The sequence below is a fragment of the Syngnathus floridae genome, chromosome 4 (assembly GCF_059516105.1).
Source record: "Syngnathus floridae isolate MCC-2025c chromosome 4, RoL_Sflo_1.0, whole genome shotgun sequence".
NCBI classification, from domain to species: Eukaryota; Metazoa; Chordata; class Actinopteri; order Syngnathiformes; family Syngnathidae; genus Syngnathus; species Syngnathus floridae.
In genome coordinates this window covers 9556447-9577369 of record NC_142416.1, presented here as the reverse complement: position 1 = coordinate 9577369, position 20923 = coordinate 9556447, and the positions used below count along the sequence as shown (strand labels likewise).

At 38.0% G+C, this 20923-nt stretch overlaps 3 protein-coding genes across 4 annotated transcripts; all 3 read right to left on the bottom strand.

Moving 5' to 3' along the window:
- Positions 1 to 67: 67 nt before the first annotated feature.
- On the bottom strand, positions 68 to 10601 carry unc93b1 (unc-93 homolog B1, TLR signaling regulator). The gene is made up of 13 exons (XM_088373855.1): positions 10400 to 10601; positions 7997 to 8104; positions 7706 to 7847; positions 7467 to 7620; positions 7222 to 7383; positions 6480 to 6609; positions 4698 to 4791; positions 3832 to 3956; positions 3488 to 3670; positions 2329 to 2602; positions 2126 to 2247; positions 1549 to 1671; positions 68 to 995 (listed from the first exon to the last, which is right to left on the bottom strand). The coding sequence occupies exons 2-13, from the start codon at positions 8102 to 8104 to the stop codon at positions 738 to 740; spliced, it is 1875 nt and encodes a 624-aa protein (XP_088229981.1). The 5' UTR covers positions 10400 to 10601; the 3' UTR covers positions 68 to 737.
- A 122-nt stretch (positions 10602 to 10723) lies between these two features.
- On the bottom strand, positions 10724 to 13737 carry timm10 (translocase of inner mitochondrial membrane 10 homolog (yeast)). Its single transcript, XM_088373856.1, has 2 exons — positions 13523 to 13737; positions 10724 to 12036 (listed from the first exon to the last, which is right to left on the bottom strand). Exons 1-2 carry the CDS (start codon positions 13591 to 13593, stop codon positions 11841 to 11843), a joined length of 267 nt encoding a protein of 88 aa, XP_088229982.1. The 5' UTR covers positions 13594 to 13737; the 3' UTR covers positions 10724 to 11840.
- Positions 13738 to 13895: 158 nt separating this feature from the next.
- LOC148398956 (uncharacterized) lies at positions 13896 to 20829 on the bottom strand. Of its 2 annotated transcripts, none has more exons than XM_088372988.1 (7): positions 20642 to 20829; positions 20144 to 20280; positions 19097 to 19953; positions 18611 to 18709; positions 17649 to 18009; positions 15467 to 16774; positions 13896 to 14682 (listed from the first exon to the last, which is right to left on the bottom strand). In XM_088372988.1, the coding sequence occupies exons 2-7, from the start codon at positions 20244 to 20246 to the stop codon at positions 14366 to 14368; spliced, it is 3045 nt and encodes a 1014-aa protein (XP_088229114.1). In that variant the 5' UTR covers positions 20247 to 20280; positions 20642 to 20829; the 3' UTR covers positions 13896 to 14365. The 2 variants fall into 2 exon arrangements, with proteins under 2 accessions (XP_088229114.1, XP_088229113.1); XM_088372987.1 differs by having other exon boundaries at positions 15467 to 17086; positions 20642 to 20828.
- Between the last annotated feature and the right edge of the window lie 94 nt (positions 20830 to 20923).

Here is a 20923-nt window from a genome sequence, read left to right as displayed (position 1 = left end):
ACATTTAAACCAGCAGTTTTAAGGGTGTATTGTCTTGGCATTGAATGAAATTCAAAAGTGCAGACAATAAAACTACAAATGCTTTTAATTAGCTACAACATTGCAAACAACAGACATAATAAACAGCTACAGCATTGAAATGAATCGCAAAAACCAAGAGCAGGTCAACTGCTGTAAATACATTCAAACTCAGTAAAAGACAAGGCACAGCAGAGAACACGAGCGGTTCGGCTAAGAGACAACAGATTTGACACCAGAAGGAATATTGACAACAGCTGAAACTGGAAGATAAAATGCAACTGAAATTAGAAACCCCAAAACTGATAACTTGAAAGTTCAGCAGAAAATTTCAATTTCTGCAATACATAGGGACTGTGACACAAATAAAAACAAATAGTGGTATCATGTCTGTCTTTGGTTACTGAATCCCTTGAGCATTGTGCAGTAAATTTTGTTTATTATTATTTCAGGCATCGCTTATGATTTGAATATCAAAGCCACACGATTGGAATGAATATTTACAGTAAGAGGCTTCAACTCCAGGGCAGCTCCAGCTTTCACATTTGGCAAATTTCCACAAGCCTTCCATCTGAATAATCGCTGCTCTCTAATTATTGCTTGAAAAATAATCAAATTCATTTGTCCTCAATGGAAAGCTTCAGACAGTTTAGAGGAATGATGAAACACCGACATGCTCTTCTGTCTTGCTCACTCTCTTTCTTCTAATTTAGTTTTGTTCACCTCCGGCCTTCCATCAGATGGGCGTCGTCCTCCCTGTGCTGGTGATTCTCTGGCCTCTTCCTCCTGGCTCGGAGTGAGTCAGCGCCCTGAGCTCCAGGATCCTGGCGTTCGGCCTCCATGTCCTCCGCTTCAGACTCATTCGCCAGTTGTTCCTCTGCCTCTATCTCCTCTTCATCCTTTTCGTCATCCTCCTCGCTTCTCTCCGAATCTGACTCATCTGAGTTGCCATCTTCCAGGTAGCGATAACCTTTGACCTGTGGATACAAATTGCATCATTTCTGCAGGGTGAAGAATTGCTTTGAATTTTTGTTGGTAGGCTGAGTGTGACAACAGAAATTTCACACAATAAAAAGTATGAGCTTTTCTGTCAAACACTTATAAAAAGTCTTCACACCCCAATTGAAATGTAAGGTTTTGTGATATAGAAAATGGAGACCCCATTAGTCTAAACACAGCATTCTGATTGTTTAGTTTGAAGAATATGAATTAAACAGGCAAAATCCAGCTCTTTTGTCCATCTCAAGGAGCAGCCATTTTGCCACTTGCTGTTGAATGAAAATGACATCATAGTTACTCAGGGCTTATGTCAGAAACAATCAGAAACTGGTTCTGGGTTTGAATCTAAGCATGTTCTTCTCATGCTTGTGTGGGTCTTCTCCAGGAACTCCTGGTCCCACTTTTGTCTTTTGGTTAATAGTAAATTTACTTACAGAATTCTCTGATATTTTTATGAGACACTGCAATTTTTTTTTTAATAAATAAAAAACTTTACAAAAGCTTAGTAGATGATGGTGCCACTCTGATCACCTTGTGCCTGGGTCGAGGAATGCGGGGCAACCTATGGCGCTCGTTCTTGGCTAGGCGGCGTTCCATCAGCCAGTAGCAGTAGCAAGCTAGCAGTAAAGTTGCTAACATGATGGCAAGTTTAGCCTCAATTGGAGAGATATGGAGAGAAAGACAAAATTAAAATGGGACATTTTATTTTCAGCATCAGTGCCAATTCAATGCCTTTTCTCTAGGCTCTATTTACAATACACTACATCAAGCAGTTATCTTCAAAAGGTCATTGATGGGGAAAACTCTTCAAAACTCTTGCTGTCATCATTTATGGGCTCTAGTTCAGATTCCCTTATGTTGCTGTTTTTTTTTCTGTCTTACCCAAACCCTGATAAATCATTCCATTCGTCAAGAGCTGAACCACAGCTGACCTTACATCTCTCTATTTACATCTTTGTCATGACATCGTTCACAGTACATATTTCAAACGTGGGGAGTAAAAGTCATCAGAAAAACAAATAATCAAGTAAAGTACATGACACATTTAAGTGCAGCAACAACGTATTTCTTCTTTGTTACTTCACAGCCCTGATTTACAGTTACTTACCCTCATCGGCATCTCTGACCAGAGGTAGACCACAAAGATGGCAATGGCCTGTAACCAGTGATAGATTGTGAAGACAAAGTCCAGACGTTCCTTCTCCTCAGCATATAAAATACCAAGCAAGGCTGAAACAGACACACAAATATGGATGCTTTTTAGTAAGACATGTCATGTACATGCACCACGACATCCCAAGTGCTACTCACTGCTGACTCCAGTCTTGTTCAGGGCCGTCCCAAGTCCCCAGAGTATAGTAATTACCAGAAGAGGGACCTCATAGTCTTGGTGTTTTGGAGTTGGCGAAAATACCATGAGTACCACTAACAGCATCAAATGCACAGTGGCTCCTCCTGCCAGACACACCCACCGCGGGAGACGTAGGAGGCAGAGGGACAGGGAAGAGAAGACGGAGCACGAGAGTCCATAGACCACAATCAACAGCCACAATTTTTGGAGACCCAAAGTACAAACGCCATAAGACTGTATGGAGAGAAAAGATTCATAAATAATTACACCTAGCATGACCGTGTACTCTTTAAATAGTATCAGCTTTATCTAGTACAGTGGCATCTTGACTTTCGAGTGTGCCAACCTACGGTTTTGTCTATTTGGGCGGCTTTTAGTTGTAAATGAAAATCTGATTTGAGGAAGCTTCAGAAACTCTGCAACTAAATGGCCACCAGAGTGCGACAAAGGACTTCAGCCACAATCATTTCAAGTGGTTACCACCAGTGAGTTTTGAACTTGTATTTTTTTGGGCTGTTGTTTTTTCTAACCATGGATGCTAAGAAGTGAACGCCAGTAAAAAAGCAAAAAAAAAAAAAGATTATGTTCACTGAATTATATCTTTAAATCCCAGAAAATCTCTAAGCAAGGGGTGTATGTGACTTCGTAAATCACTGCAAGCAAATTACTGCTATATCTACACTATGTACTACTTAATAAGTTGCAAGCGAGCAATAAAGGCGATAATGTCAACCAAGGCAATTAAAATAATTCCTACATTGCACACCTTGGCAAAGCTGTGGAATGTTTCAAAAATGTGGTGCAAAATGCAGAAGCAAAAACTGTCAAGAATATATTCTGTAAAATTGAAGGGCGAAATTGAAAAACATGTATAAGTATTATCAATTAGTACTTTTGTACTTTTGTATTAAGTATAATGCTGTACAGTGCTAATTAAAAAACAAATGATGAATCAATGCTGATTTTCGGGGGGCTGAAACGGAACAATAGCATTTCCTTTATTTCGATAGCTATGAGGTTAATTCAAGATATAAGTGATTTTTATTTAGAAGCAAGGCACAAATTTAACTCGTAAGTCAATGTACCATTAATATTCATCTTTGAATGAAAGCAAAGTACCAGGGTGAGTCCAGTGATGGCGAAGAGTAATTCAAATCCGCTGTAGATGAAGAAAGGGCAGAGAAGGCGTAGGCGGTAGTCCCTCATATGTTTGAAAGGGAGCTGGAAGATGTTTCCCCAGCCAATACTACGCAGATCAATTTCCTCTGTTGGGCGGTACGCAGCACCACACAGCACAAGGAACTGAATGAGGCAAAATAATTGAAGTTCTAATTGTTACTCCAATGAAAGGTTGGATTTTTTTACATTGTGTCATCGTGTGTGTTGTAGCAAAATAATTAAACCATCCAAACACTATGAAATGCAGGGTCTTTTGGGTGTGTGTTAGAAGCCAGAACACTTACGATGATCATGGAAAGGAAAGCGAAGCCCATTAGGACGCTCTCCCCGATGATCAGATTCATGGACTGGGGTAGAAATTTCAGCACAGTGGTGTTGAATCCCGGAATCACACCACTAATTTCAGCCCCTGGTGGAAAAAGACAAGAACGTTTTCCCAAAACCACCTAAAATTTCATTTTAGGCATGCCATACAGTCACAGCTACAAAATGGCACATGAAATGAAAATGTACAACACTGTCAGCATGTCGTAAAATTAGCAATTGGACACTCTGATGAAGGCGGAAGAAACCGCCGAAACATGTCAGGTAAAGAACCTAAAACAAATTGTTTGATATAAAAGAAACCAGTGAAGTAGCAATATCTTTGCTTTGAATACACACTAGACTGAAAAGTCAAAACTAGATGAGATGTGCTTTTACTTTTTTTTATGTCTGTGCTGGTTATTTTTCCGTTTGGAAGCGTGGAGTTAAGGCTTTAGATTTATGTCAACAATATTCACACAAATACAGCCACATTATCAAACATATTTGCTAAAATGACTTTTCAAATTAGCTGTTTCAGAATTTTAACAATAAGTGTAGAGCTCCAATCTAACTGAAAAGTTAAACTTATTTTTGTCTCAAAAAATTGCAATGAATTCCCAGAATCAGCAACATTTATTATGAGGTGAAAACTTAAATAAACAAATGAATAATTCCCTTAAGTTAACCCGGTTTTAAATTAATCTTTTATTTAAAAAAAAAAAGGCAGATGCCGATACTTGTCAAAATGCCGAATGTCTGCACCAAAAACGTCTATTCCAAGCACACACGCATGAACAAAAATTAGAATCACATCACAGTTCCAATGAGGGTGCAGTGACTTTACCACAGTTTTCGACATTGATGAGAATGTGATTGTTGTCAAGAATGCATTCTTTGAGGATGATAGTCATGGGGAGCTCAGCAAAGACGAAGCTCAGCTGGTGAGAGACACAAAACACAGACAAATCAAAATTGACCTGCAATCTGCCAAATAATACTTACAGTATTTTCCGCACTATAAATCACACTTGAAATTTGTTTTGATAATTAAGGTGTGCCTTTAAATAAGGTGTGCTTTTTGTGTGGACCGAATTCCAAAATGTTGGTGTGTGACTGATGTCACACAGGGACATAATATGTAGGCGTAACCCAATCAATCAATCATCAATACATTGTACGTAAAATACGTAGACCAGGGCGGTAAACGAATCAGAGAATTGTACGTAATGTGTAGAGTGGGGACAATTCACCTTTGAGGATAAGTGGTGATGAAAAGGGAGGATCCACTGTATAGTGCAACATTATTAATGGGCAAATGTCAATCACACCTCAATTTCTTCCCAAAAACACACGTCATGTATAATATTATACATATAGAGGCCTAAAATTGCTGCACATTTTCTGAATTGTGTCAAATGGGTGATACAAAGCTATAACGTCACCCCCAGGTTACGTGAAATTGGTTTAGTCTCCTCTTCACCTCTGAGTGAGTGACAGTGTTGGGGGATGAGAAAACTGACGTTCATGTCAAATGCGAAACACAAAAAGGTCAAAGTTATCATTCTTAATTTTTCAAAAATTATTGTTGTTCTCCACCAATTTTATGCATAGTTTATACACACTGATATTTCCCATTGTCTTTGTGCACTTTAAAAAGTGTTTGATTGGAATAGTGAGACTTGGGCAATTGAGAAAAGCAATTTTCACTTTGTCACGGTATTAAAAAAACATCTGTGTGACTTTTTTTTTTTTTTTTACGGGGGGGCTTGGAAGTACAGTGATCCCTCGTTTGTCAATTAATGTATATGAAACCATTTAAGTGTATATGTTATTATTAGAACATTAAATAATAGTTTCAAACGTGTAAATAACACATGAACAGCATAAATAACATACAGAAAATATTGTATAAATATTGAAAATATAAATATTATACATGTATGTGTGTGGGTGTAACATGGAGATGTGACGTTTTGTTGTTAACCTTGGTTAAACAGGGACCTCTAGTGGTCACAAGTTACGTTTTGTAGATGTAAAAAAAAAAAAATATATATATATATATATATATATATATATATATATATATATATAATATGATTTTAGGACTCCATTATTATAACAACTTTGTATAACAAGGTACAATACTGTAACTATGTTTTCAGAAGTCTTTTGTTATAACAACTTCTTTTATAACAAAGTACAACACTGTAACTGTGTTTTTAGAACTCTTATTGTAACAATATTTTTTTGGGCTGGAAAAAATCTGCGAAGTAGTGAAGCGAACCATAAAACGAACAAACGAACCATAATAAGTGATTTTGTAATAAGTATTTTGTACTTGTCGAAATAAACAAATCAAATCAACTAACTATCCCATGCTCCCATTTCATTTTTTTGTTTTGTTTTTTTATTTTGTTTGTTTACCATAGATCACGGCATACATGCGCCCTATAATGCGTTGCGCCCACTACGGTAATTATAAGAACATTTTAAATATTACATACGATATTCAAACCTTATAAACATAAATAAATATAAAATATAAAAACAAATCTTGTTTTCTGGGACCTGCTGCTATATTTTATGCACGTCTAAACGTGTTTTTATGTTTTGTGGAGGGACTCACATGAAAGATGACACTGAAGACTGATTGGAAGATGATGATGTATTTGTGGCACGCTCCTTTTGGAATCTTCTTCTGCTCCTGTACATGCTCTTCCTTATAGTTGGCATATTCATAATACTGTTGTGCCATCCTGTGTGTGACAGCATGACTCGTCAGGAATATTCGTTTTTTGTAACCTTTTATCGCTAAGGTAGCATTTCTCAAATCATATACAACACTGTGATCAATATAAAAGCACAGTACTATAGTAAGCCTACTTTTATGCATGCATTAATACTTTACCTTAAATATAACACTTTCTATACTGCAGTACATAATACAGTAGAATCTGATCATTGATCTGATCAGCATGTGGCAGCAATTCAGATTATACATAGAGAATCTGAACTACCATGTACAGAATAGAAAAGTAAGAAATCTCTTTAGAAACACTGTAGGCATTACAGTGTTGTCATCTGAGTTTCTTTGGTCCAGAAATTCTCATTCACATCACAACAATTATATTCACTTGCTATGAGCTATTAAAAAAAAAAAGTCCGGATTCGCCTGAGAGAAAAGTCGAATGAAAATGCATAGAAATATGCTTGATGTCCTTGTGTCCTCAAGTGACATAATGACAGTTGTGACAAGCAGTTTTGAGAAAGAAAAATCTAACCTGATTTTATGAGGTAATAATTTGCTGTACAGTGCATTTTTCCATTTTTTCTAAATAAATGTCATCCTTTATGATTCTTGCACTCACCTTGTGATATAATTTCCCAGGGAGGCCCATAGTGGTACAATGGCCACGCCGATGGCAACGGCAGATGGAACCAAGGTGTAGTAACGCTCCCAGTAATTTGTCGAGACAAAAAATGCATAGATTCCTGAGGCCAGAAACATCATCCACTTGGTTCCAAGAAATCTTAGATCAATCAAAACATGAGGTTTACATGGTTTAGGATAACCAATGTTTGATTGAAGGAATCGTTGCATGTGCTTGTCTACCTGATGAGAATGGGGGTATACAGCAGGCCTACTATGGGCGTGAGGTTGATTCCCCTCAGCATTTTCCGATCAATGTCTTCTAAACCCAGGTTGCTGTACTTTACTTCACGATAAGTCATATCGTAATGAAGGATAAGTTGCAGCTGCAGTAACCCTGGAAAATGCACATCACAGAATACACAAGTGAGTTTGTGGTCTGTGTCCCGACTCATATCAAACTACGACTGGCGCCTTCTGACCCATGTACACGCTGTACATAATCATGGCTCCAATGCTGGCTGCCAAAACATTCTTGATGACTCCTAATCGCTTCCTTCTGTAAAATTTTCTTTCTTCCTCCTCCTCATTGTATTCCGCCTGTGGACCTAAAAACTCCTCCATCTTTGAGAAACAGTGGTTAAACGCGATAGATAGTCAGAAGAGAGTTATTTTATCTGCAATCAGGAAAGAGGTACTTAGGCCTAAAGTCTGATTATCACAAGGTCCAAACACTGAAGGCTTTGTATAATACTGTGCGTTCGAAAGCTCACCTGCCCCTGCATTTTGTCTTCTTGCTGCATTTCATTAGCAGCGCCGTTGATAGGCGCGAAACCCTCATCAGCTTCTTTCAACTCTTCCACCATATCCATGGTCGCCATCTGTTGACCAGAAGGAGTACAACACCAAAGTGATGAACATTTCATCACTTGTAATCGTTTGCTTATCAAATACATTTTTCTATTTAATTACAATGTATTCCATATTAGTAGGTACCAAACATTTTACTAACATTGGGGAACTACTTCTTAAGTATGACCGATGAAAGATGGACAGGCCTGAGTCACATAAAATATTGTTGTACAGTACTATATTTTCTTTGGTTGCATGTTCGCCTTAATTTGAGTCACTGCTGACATGTTAACAGTAATTTATTTGGTAAAACTTCAAAGGCAAATGCAGTTCAACAAACATCACCAAATTGTGAGTTTCCTCCCCGGTGACACTTTGCCAGGGCTCGACTGCAGTCACCTTCATGTGCTTGTTTGAGCACACACAGTACAAAGTACATTTGTACTCAATGGTATCAGCGTAGGTGTGTGCGTGTGTGTGTGCGTGTGTGCGTGTGTGTGTGTGTGTGTGTGTGTGTGTGTGTGTGTGTGTGTGTGTGTGTGTGTGTGTGCGCGTTATTATTTTAATTTATATATAATTATATATAATTTATATATACTATGTATATATTTTAATTATTTGGTGTCATTAACATTTAATTTTCACACATGCAATCACTCTGTCAACTTCTATATAACAGGCTCTTAAACACAATTGGACACTGTTGAATTTTTTTAAACAAAGCATGCAGTTGGTGCCATGTATGTGTGGTGCACCCTTATTTTTCATTGGTTAACAAGATCATTGAAACAGGAACCAAAATTTTACATTTGAACAGTTTCACGGAAATCATAAGGTTACTCCCACTTCTCAATGATTCTCGAGACTCAATGCCATTGACTGTGATGAAATTATGCTCTTGCGTGTAAAGTGCTATATTGATGTGCAGACACATCACATAGTGCCCTTTGAGTTCATGTACCATTCCGTTGGAACCAAAACAAGTACTGACTTTGTATGAGTCATTGAATGTTTTCTTTATTGACGTGGGCTAGACCCCTTGAGATGTAACATTTCGTTTGCAAGACGGTCCCACACAAAAACACAACAGAGCAAGCCTAACAGCACACCAGTCAGAAGACAAAACAACAAAAAGAAACAAAATAGAAGACAGCTACAGACAAGGAATCAAGTATAGTGTGATAATAAAATAATAAATACAAACACTGACAACAGGGTCGTACATAATTAAACAAGATATTTTTATTCAAGGCATTCAAACTTTTCCCACAAAGAAAAAGCTGAACAACTGTCTAAAATAGGATAACGGTGAACAACCGTCTAAAATGGGTCATGGTAAGATGAAGACTTAGGATTCAATGGAAAATACAGGATCTAGTTCAGATGAATATCAAACACTGTATGTTTGTCTATTTTGTGCATGCAGTATCACATACGATACTGTTCCTTCTGTACGTTCCTATTTATTTAACACATTATTCTTGCTTCTCTATGGCACTTCCCCATTTGTTAATGTCTTTGGTCAGTTGTTTTACTAAAAACAACGACGTACGTTAAATGTATTCAAAATGGTAGACAGTCTTCTAGCTCATTTCCCTCAGGGGTATGTTAATATATATATATATATATATATATATATATATATATATATATATATATATATATATATATATATATATATATATACATATATCTATATGTATATATATACATATATCTATATGTATATATATATATATATATATATATATATATATATATATATATATATATATATATATATATATATATATATATATTATATACACATGTATACATATGTATATATATACATATGTATATATATACATATATCTATATGTATATATATATATATATATATATATATATATATATATATATGTGTGTGTGTGTGTGTGTGTGTGTGTGTGTGTGTGTGTGTGTGTGTGTGTGTGTGTGTGTGTGTGTGTACGGTTGTTTGTTTTTTCTTTTTACTGTACTTTCACGCAATACGCTTAATAACGACCCTGATCATTTGAAACGCGGAAAACAAGCAGGACAGTGGCCCACTAAGACCGAGTTATGCGCCACTGTAGACTACAAGAAAAATAACAAGTACCACTTATCCACGAAATATTTCATCCTCCTCAAGATTATTGGCAACGTTATCCTTATTTGAGCACAAATTGTACTTCGTTGTTAACCTAAATGGGAAACTTTAAATACACAAGTGGTTGACATTACGGTTAGCATTACAAAAGTTGTGTTTTTTTTAAAGCAGATAAAAACAAAATAAGCATCGCATTGACATCGTGCATTCTCACCTTAGTTCGAGAGCGCAATTGACGGTGGCCGCCCCTTTCAACTCTCGAATGGGTCAGACGTAGCAAGATCTTCCAGCGTCCACTTGTGGACAAGCACCATGCAGAACAAACGCTTCTCACAACGTCGTGGATTGGCAAAGCTTCCGTTTTCCAGTGTGCGGACCACAGGTATATAATAAAAGGAGTTTCGGGAGGAACCGAAAGTCGTTTCTCTTCACTTCCTCCCCATCTGCTACTGTTTGTCTTAAAGGGACAAGCACAAATTTGCCGTCCCCGGCTGCCCTCGATGGTTGTTGTAATAATAACAGCAATATCCGCCTCAGCTAGTGCATACTAACTTTGCTTTATTCACGTTAGGGGGAATAACATTGCAGTTCCGCCGATATGCAGTCGGACGGCTGACAGACAAAATAAAGGTATAACACAAAATGAAACGGATTTTAAAAAAGAAAACACATGGTCCACTTATGACACAATCTGCACAAGAATGATAAATGGTATATATGGTATATAAATGGTATTTATATTATCCGAGGAGGGCAACGATGTACATAACTCAGTGTCTTTAAACCGCATGTGTGTGTTCACAATTCATCGCACAGAATAATTATTTCTCATTGTAATTATACGGCATTCAATTATATTGATTTTTGCTATTGAGCAGGCCACAAACTCAAAGGCTCCACTTCAGTGTCTTTCAAGGGACCCAAGGTCGTTTAACAATGATCCGAGGGGGTGGCATAAAAATGGTCAGTATGTTTAGTATCGCGTGTTAATGTAGAAGCTTGAGTTGGCCTTCAAGTGTAGCAGGCTGTCTTGAAGGTAGACAACAATGTAATGGAAGGTCTCAGGAGAGTTCCAAGAGGCAGGCGACGTTCCTTGTGGGATTAACGCCAAAGAAATCTGTTGGTAAATTTCTCATGCTGATGTATAAAGGGTCATGATTACTATTAGCAGTGGTTAAAGTTGACTATTGGTATAATTGTAACTGTGAGTGGATCAACAAAAAGGTACAGTGTCCTGAACTGAAGACAGTAACAGTTGTTTATGACATACTGCATTTAAAAATCTATGTACATATGACTGAGTCAAAGTACAAAAAATAAAAAAGAATATATGCATACATACTCCAGTAACCCAACCTGAAGGACCAGGCTTTGTTGAATATATCAGTCCGCATCAAGAGAGGTTGCTGAGACTGTTTCTGAAGTACTTTAAGAAGTCATAATACAAGTGTACACAGTGCTCAGACCCTTTTATGTAACCCTCAAATGCAGCCAACGGTTTCTCCCACTGGACCCACATGAACTTAAATTCGGATGCATTCACCCACAAACACGTCTCAAATAAAACTTCTTGTTTTTAAGAGTTCACCCAAGCAGATTTTGTTGCCATGATATTTTGTGGAAGTCTTAGGCATCTAATCCCAGTCTCTGCGTCACTATCCGCTGCCGACAGCTGCTTTCCTCATCATGTCCTCATCTTGGACTGAGAGCTCTGTTAGCTTGCGTCCTAGCCTCTCGTGGAGGTCCAGGTATTTGGCCACGCAGCGGTCCAGGCACACAGACTCGCCCTTTGTCAGCTCTGCCTCTTTGTAATGTGGCGGCACACACTTTCGGTGGCAGGCGTTGGTCATTCTGGAAATGCAATGTATTTGAGCCATTATTCATCTGAAGTAACGTTTCACTTTCCATGGCTAACTTTTTACTATTCTGTGACAAGTAATATTTTGGAGAGACAGGCAAAGTACGCAAGCACCTCAAATCAACTTTACATTAGACAGTTGTCATTATAGTTAAAAATTGGTGTTTTCTTCGCTATATTTAATATCGTTAATCTTTTTCAATTTGAATGGCAGTTAAAACGTTAAGAAGTTACTTAAACATCCAAGTTAAAGGTTTAATGATGTGACAGTTTGGCGCATTAGAGCGCCATCGTCAACTCAATGTCTGTGAGTTAATCACAGACATTTTAGGAAAAGCCATGGATTTAATGGTGAAGGTTATGTTTCATGCACTTTCTGTTGGCCTCTTAAAAACGTCAAACTACAAAACAATTTTATTTATACTAAATATGACACTACAACGGCTGTGGTTGGTGATGTCATATGTGCTCCATGTGTTGCAGTGTTGTACGGGAGACGCACTGGGGAACATCCTCAAGGTTTGAACTCTTTAGTCTATCTTACTCAGAAAGAGGAGAAATAATATCTGAGAACTATCAGAAATTCATCCGCTGTGCAAGTCACATGTTAAGGGTCTGATATTCCTGTCGATATTTTCTGCGAGGTCCAAGATGTTATTATTTTGCACATGAAACATATTGGCCTGAGTGTTCATTTCTAAATCCATAGCATTTCCTAAAACGTCTGCAATTACCTCAAGGTGGAGCTTGTGCTGCAACAAACAATTTAATTGGTGCTGGATCAGAGCGAGTCCCACCCATTGAGCTTGATGGGACAGAATGACAGATCAAATTAATTCATGACAAGGAACAAGAGTGGTACAATTAAATAAATTCTCAAATAATTATTAAAATATAAACAAATATATTAACATAAAACAAATATTGAAATTAATTAATACATGCTATTTTAACTAGATTTATATATTTATTGAGTTCATTTAATTTTGGTACTCTTGTACCTTCATAGCATTGTCTAGCAAATACAAATGAATACAACATTGAACATCTGTTGCAAAATACTCTATTTGTCAAACATCTTTTCTCATACATTCATATAAACATATTGCTCAATCTTATCGTCGAATTTCGGATTGGTTGATTTAAAAGAAAATCTGGAAAAATCCTGAAAAGCTGGTTCATTAAATTGGAGCCTATAAATATATAATTTAAGGTGATGTGACTAATGCCGAACAATAAGTTTTCTTTATTGTGCTTGACGTAAACAAGCGAGGATCTCTGAGTGACAAGAACCACACTAGTTTAAATGTGACATCTAGTACGTATTTCGAAGTAATTCCAAGCTCGCACACTGGTTTCGCTAGTAACTATAATTTATATTGTTTTCACCTCAACGCTAAACGAGAGAACAGTATTTCGATGAATGAAACGATGGTTCCACTGCAGAAGCTAGCTGAGGTTAGCTTATTCCAACTTTACCGGTTGTACATATCAGCCATCATCTCCACCTCCAACTCCGCCGCCAGTTGCTGTGCCTTCATGGGGTCCATGACGTGTTACAGTGCAGGCCAGTCTTTCTGAGCGTAAACGGACCGTCTTATTGACCTACTCTCTCTGACAATGAGGTTGCCGGTGAGGTTTGAGTAACCTTCAAGTCCTGTGCATACACGTGCATTCTATTTCCGTTACCGCTTCCGCTGTCAATAAAGGTAAATTCCTAGTCGTTGGGATAATGGCGCGCCCTCTGCTGCAATGCAGCGGTACTCTCAGTCTGGTACTGTACAGTATGCTGTATTGAAAAAAAGAGAGGAAGAGAGGGACACAGGATAAAACGTAAATTAACATGTTGAAATCAATAACACATTTTATTAGAAGTGGGTTTTGTAAATACAGGCTTTTTTACATTCTATATTAATTTGATAAATGATTTATAAATCATATTAGTAGCCATCCACTTTTTAAACACAAAACAATTTAAACACAACATAAAAAAGCAACATTTTAAATTCTTTAGCAGGTTATAAAAATAAAGTAAGCGAGGTTCTTTTGTTGGCATCTTACACAAAAAAAAACAACTGGGGAAAAAAGCAACATTTAACCTTCTTTAACAGATTAGGAAAATCTGCAAGTAAAATAAGTGTGATTCTTTTGTTGGCATCTTACGCAGAAATCAACTGGTAAGGGAAACACAACAGGAAAAAAATTATTATACAAAGATGGTCACTCAATTAGACATCTGACTTTGGCACAAAATATAAGTAAAAGCCAGAGAGAAACAGAGAACATTAGGAATGACCACAACACCAAAAAAGTACACACACATCAGTCTAACTCATCGCCCGTCACGTCGATTTCTCCGTCCTCTTCACTTGGTGTAGTATCAGCATCAACAAGTATGCACTCGTGCTGGCTGATTAAAATGATCTTTTCTGGGGAAGAGGGTATATCGTCTACCTCAATGATATCTTCTTTATTGCATTCTGGGTTTACTGGTGACCCAGTGACAGCAGACAGGCATGTACTGATTTGGGGGTTCACGGTAGGCTCCAAAGATGCTAGATTTTGTGGAAATGGATGTCTGTCACTAAGAGAGCAACCTAGGTTGTTATTTTGAGGTGGCATCACAACAGGCGTTAGTCCTGCAAATCAAAAATGAACAAGTTGTCAAATTTTTTCCGTCCTGGTGACTTTATATGTGTGTATGTGTGTGTGTGTGTGCGTGCGTGCGTGCATATATATATATATATATATTTTTTTTTTTTTTTTTTTTCCCCTTCACACTACACCAATATGTCAGGTTAACAAATTCTCCATAAAGCTGAATTTAATGTCAAATGTCAAGAATTATATTTTTGGTTGATTAAACATAAAAACACAAGCATTTATACATTCAGAGGGAGTATGAAGAAGTCAAAAAAACATTCTTGTCCTAACACTTGTTCTCTTATTAATCATATCATATTATGATATTAATACTCAAGTAGGTCATTTCTTTTGTCATATACCCCAAATAAAAAATATTAATAAAAAAAAACCTCTTTACATGTGTTAAAATAATTGAATTTATAAGGGTGACATGTTGACACATTATTCAAAATACACGTGATAAAAAAACAAATTTTATATATGTAAAGAATCTTATTCATGCAATTTAGGACTGGCACAACCAAGAAAAAAAGTTGGGTGCGTCAGTATGAGCACAAAAAAGTTAATCGCAAACCCTGTTGACACACCTATTATATATCATGTCTCAAATCCTTGTATTCTGTTTTCATGCATGTTTCACACAGACTCCCAACAATGATTGGGACTTGTAGATGCAAATTTCTTTCTTGTAAGTTTTCGTCATCATGTTGACTTCCACTAAAATGAAATGAACCAAATGAAATAAATGCGCAACATCAAGTACATGCACAGTCATACCTTGTATGGGGGTCTTCTGTGCTTGGTCCCTCTCAGCATGTTGAGTAAATGATTCTTTGGCCTCATCCAAAGAAGGATGCTCAGCAGTTAAGAAAGTGGTCCTCTTTCTAAAAGAGCTCTTGGAGTCTTGTTCTTGTAATCTGCCCTTCACATCTGGTGATTGCTTGAGAATTTGACAGTGATTCACATCAACGGAAACATTGACATTTGCAGAGGTTTCTTCCTGAAGCGGAATTCTGACAACGTCTTTCTGAACATCTCTATTGAAGGACTTTTTACCAACTTCTTGGCTAACTGATTTCTTTTTTAAGTTGTGCCATTTTTTACCAACTTCTTGGCTAACTGATTTCTTTTTTAAGTGGTGCCGTTTTTTACCAACTTCTTGGCTAACTGATTTCTTTTTTAAGTTGTGCCGTTTGCTGAAAGCAATCTTCTGTTTGGACGCATCGTTGTCAGTTTTGGCAGCGCTCATTGTAACCACCTGCTCCTTTCCCCTTCCTTTCTTATTTTTGGGGCCTTTTCTTTTCATTATATTACTCTTTTCCTGATCTATCTTGAACAATTCCTCTTCAATTTTCATCTCGTCTTCACTCTTGGATATGACTGGAGCAGAGGTGTTTGGAGAAAAAAGAGCTTTCATGTTTTTTGGTCGTCTGCCACGTTTCGGCTTGAAGAGACAGACTTGGTTGGATGCGATAGGAAACCTCGGGACCTTTGCGTTTGCATTGGTGAAGTTTTGTGTGCATGTGTCGCTTGGAGCCACTTGAGTTGTTTTCAGGAAGCCCCTGGTCTTGATGCGGGTTTGGCTTGTATTTGTAGATTTTGGAGGTTCCACGGTTATGGTTCTCTCTTTCACATGATTGCTTGTGGTTGACAGTTGATTCTGTGTGACTGAAAGAACGGTTGGTGATTTTGGAGAACCTTTGGCCATATTTCTTTCTTTTGCCAGGACATTGTTTCGTGACAAACTAACTGAGCAAACACTCAGTTTTTTTGTACTCAGGCATGCATTACAATTTGAACCGATGGCATCTTGAGGATAATCCACGCACACTTTCCTTTTTTTAGGAGGTGCAATACCATCCAAAGCGACACTTTTTTTACGTATTAAAGTTGGCTTTATCTTCTTGGGGTAAGACTTTCTTTCAGCAGCAGTTGGACACGCCCCCACGGCGTTCCTAATGCAAGGTAGTGTTCTACAGCTTTGGCTTTGCTGTGGTTCAGACTCCAACTGCTTCAGGAATGGCTTTCGCCAGCAGTTTCGACGTGTCTTCAATAAAGGGAGCTGTTCATCTTCTCTATGAGCAACTGGAAAAACAAGTAATCCAGAATGTTCTATGAGCAAGGGTCCCACACAGCGAGGCAATTGATAATTGCTCGCGGTTAGGTCATCAGTTTCAGCTGAAGTGAACTGATCAATCGGAGAGAGGCATCTAGGGAGCCGCAAATCGTTCAAACAAGGTGACGAAAACGAAGACAAGGGATGCGGCTCCTGGACTGGTCGGTAATTTTGCTCCAATGATCTCACAGATGAGAGATCCAAATTAAACGGTTGCTCTGGGATTTCCATGCTACTTGGATCAACAAGTGGCTCACTTTTAGAGTTGAGCTGTTTCTGAGCTATACACAAAAACATACGAAAAAAGAGCATTGTGTTAAAAAAAAAATCTTTGGATTGCTGCTAACTGACTGCCCCTAAATAATGGCATTTTGCTTTTGAAATTCAAAACATTGCAATTACATTTTTCATCAATTCATGCCTTACACCAACCATTGCCAATAATTCCTACATGAAAAATTCAACATTGAAATTCTCACCAAAAAAATACTTAAAATGTATGATTTAAAAAAAAAATCTGTAATTTCTACATTTTTTTTTACCATTCCAACTTTAACGCTTCCCCTTATCCATACTGATGCCAAAAATTCCCATGTACCAAAAAATTTTAATTTTCAACATCACACTACCCACACAAAATATTACAAATAGATTTTTTTTTTCATTTTCCTTCAGTAATCTCTACATTTTTAACCCATTTCACCTTATCCAAATGTGAATTGATGACACCATAAATCTATTTGCGGCTATGATATGTAACAAACAAAACATTTGACAGCAGCTAAACAAATACACGTGTGAAGTAAAAAAAAAAATAAAATACAAAAGCATGCATGCACATACCTGTGTATGTTGGTATCTGGTCACTTCGTTCCACAATGTTCTGACAATCAGCTGAAGGGGTGGCTGAAAGTATCTTACTTTGCCCCGTGTCACCCTCTGGACTTCCCAAGTCAGTCAGAATGTTCAGACCCATCATGATGTCCTCCAACAACTTCTCTATCTGCTCATCAGATTCTTCTGAAAGGCCGTGAGGCTGTGGAACAGATGCCGACTGGAGCGTTCCACTTTGGTGTGGAGCAGTGCAATCAATGACATGATGTGACCGTTCAGATGTAGTACTGGGGTGGGATGGAAGTCTATTGGAGTTGCTGGGTTCACCTTGTTTATGGATGGAAGTCTGGGCTGCAGCTGGGGAGGCGTCCTACAAAGGCATGACCAATAAGACCAAATCTAAAGAAATTATAAATTATATACACGGTACATAAATTGAAAGTATTAAGTAGTCCCACAGTGAGAAAAAAACTGAGAAAAACGATGCATCATTTTGAAATGCATCAAGATTTGGGCTGCTCAATTCTAGTCATGATTACAATTTTGGCGCAAACAATCTCATAATTCATATAATCGAGGAAAAACGTTTATTTGGTGTTTACGGTTCGGGTTAGTCAATGAACGTAAGTTCATGAACTTGTTCATATTTTGGATGAACGTGAACTGAACGTGGCGCAATTTTGCTCAAAATGCAAGAAAAGTGTGATGACAGCTGTTCCAGTGGAGCGCCCTCCTTGACCACTTAGAGATTTTGTGCCAAATGTAAAATGGGTTATAAATAAAATTTATTATTATTCTATCCACAAATACTAAACTGTATTGTTGCATCAAAGCTGCTAGGAAGCGGTCCTTAACATTATGAGTCTTCGATCGCACCCATATAATGAGGGATGAAGGCTATTCTTGTAAATTAGAATCAAAACTTTGAGGCTAAAGCAAAGTTAGTGAGTCTCTTACATAATGTATTTTACCTGAGGTAAAGGGGTAAACCCTGACATTGTCTCATCCTCATCTGGAATAGACACAACCTCCCATAGTTTTTCTTTTGACCTCCTTCTCCTCAGTTTCACCTGCAAAGCAGAATATCAACACGGTACATTATTTTTCCTGATGAGGACATAAATGTGTAAAGAAGGCACCACACACAATAAAAAAAAACATGATGTGACTGAAAAGCCATTTGTGGAATGCCTATCATAATCAGGGGATCATTATGGGGTGTATGTTTGTAAGTTGTGCCCTTTTTCTAACACTCTGGATCGTGAAAGGATGTGGTCCTCAAATTTGGAAAAAATAAAGTGAATCTCTGTGTGTGGGTGATCATTTTAGTTGAGGCCAGCAGAAATACTTATTCAACTAAACGTGTATTAAATTAGATGTAATCAATGTCATTCCACATACTTGGACCTGAATACTGAAAGGTGATGGAAAATTGACTATGAGCCTAAACTATTTACCTTAACAGATAATTGTGTTGACTCCATCAGTTTCATCTTGGGCAGGTTCTTCTTTGCTATCTTGGCAAATGCAGGCCTCCTTTCTGTAGAATTGGCATTTTCAATTTCTGTTATCTTCTCAGCTTCATCTCTGCTTGTCTTGATCTTGTCCTTTGTTTGAGTCAGCAAAAGAGTACTACCAGTAGAATCAGAACATTCATTCTGAGGCTTCTGGGAGAAGGACATGTCATTGTTGGAACTGCAGGACCGATTGCTGAACACTTGGTCATTTGACGTTGGATTTGCAACAGATGCAGAGGGTTCATGTGAACTTGACTCGCAAGTATTTAATGGGATGTTTTGAAGTTGACATTTGATGTGCTCTGGGGTTACAGGTTCACTTTGATTTTCTAACGGAGTTTGTATCCCATTGGATACACAACTTGTCTTCTCCACCGAACGATGTGTATCTTCCCCAATTCCTGCCATCTTAGGATCTGCTAGTGAATCTTTCATTGTCTTGCATTTAGCACTCTTCCCGCCAGCAGCTGTTAACATGCCGCATTTACTGCAACTCCTGACCCGATTCTCCTGGGGGTCCATCTCCTTTGGAGCCTCATTTCTCTGCCGCTCTATGAGGGGGGTAATCCCAAATTTCTGGACTGCGTTCATCACATCACTGTGTTCCACACTTCCTTTTACCTCCAACTCTCCTGAGTAAAGAAGGCCAACCAGCTTCAACAGGGTGTGGGCCTTCAAAGACTGAAGCTGGATCTGACGTTTCTGCCCATTTGGAGGAGAAGGTGTGGCTGACAACTTCTGAGAGAAGTAAGGACTAAACGCCGCTAGAACACAGCTATGAGTGGGCACCGAGATACCTGAAAGATGGATAGCAATCATGTCACATATTTAGGATTAACGCATTATTTTCATCGATATATTTCATCATTGGAAAGTTGTTGTTTTTTTACACACTAGGATTTTGGATTAATGCATAATTTTCATCAACATATTTCATCATTAACATCATTTGGAAAAAAAACAATAATTTTACACTCTAGGCCTCACCCTCAGTTTGCAATAGTGTATCACAGAACTGGGCGCTGTTTTGTTGTCTCTGTAGCTCTCCAAGAAGCTTCATCTCATAGTCCCGTAACTGGTAGTGCTGCATGTTTCCATTGGCATTGGGGAGCAATGCAGGGTAGCTTGTAAAAATAGTAAAAAGTACCCAATTAGTCAGTTTTGCTAATTTTGGGCTCTGTCAAAACAATTACATTACAAGCGTGTGAAAGTTGCCATGCTCAGAAGCAGGTGGCCGCACTCAAAAGAGGACTCAGCAATGTCCGTCCGCGTGGTCTTGGTGAAAATTTTCAAATTAAAAACTTAGATTCACTTTCCTAACGCTATAAGCAACAATTAGCGGTGGGTTGTATCCGCATAAAACGGCAGCTACTAGATAGTCAAGTCGATCAATGAAAAGAAACGCGGGACAACAGTATGGCGACGGTGCAGACTCGTTAATTACAAGCAGGTTAAATGGCATGCCAACACATGAGCATTACTTACCAATATCTTATAGGCACTCGTACTATTTTTCCCCCACACAACAGATATGCATCTAAAATGCAATGCTTATCAAAAATTATGTTTAATCTCAGTTGCTAACGTTGGTTTTGAGTTCGGTGCCCCGTCCACAAACTGACCATGGCGCCACAGGCGAGCAGCGATGATGTCATAGCGGAGGACTACAGCCACATTTGGTCAGAGCTGCTCTGATCGTTTAAATTTTATTTTTGTTCTCTATCATTGTTTATATTGACAAAATATGTTACAGCATTGTCAAATGCG

Coding starts and splice junctions, on each gene's coding strand:
- unc93b1 (XM_088373855.1), bottom strand. CDS start 8,104: ATGGCGACCATGGATATGGTGGAAGAGTTGAAAGAAGCTGATGAGGGT. Junction 7,621..7,705: donor TATGTACAGCGTGTACATGG/GTCAGAAGGCGC, acceptor TGCATTTTCCAG/GGTTACTGCAGCTGCAACTT. Junction 996..1,548: donor TTCCTCGACCCAGGCACAAG/GTGATCAGAGTG, acceptor TTGTATCCACAG/GTCAAAGGTTATCGCTACCT.
- timm10 (XM_088373856.1), bottom strand. CDS start 13,593: ATGGACCCCATGAAGGCACAGCAACTGGCGGCGGAGTTGGAGGTGGAG. Junction 12,037..13,522: donor ATGGCTGATATGTACAACCG/GTAAAGTTGGAA, acceptor TTGCATTTCCAG/AATGACCAACGCCTGCCACC.
- LOC148398956 (XM_088372987.1), bottom strand. CDS start 20,246: ATGCAGCACTACCAGTTACGGGACTATGAGATGAAGCTTCTTGGAGAG. Junction 19,954..20,143: donor TACACTATTGCAAACTGAGG/GTGAGGCCTAGA, acceptor TCCATCTTTCAG/GTATCTCGGTGCCCACTCAT. Junction 18,710..19,096: donor CAACACAATTATCTGTTAAG/GTAAATAGTTTA, acceptor TCTGCTTTGCAG/GTGAAACTGAGGAGAAGGAG.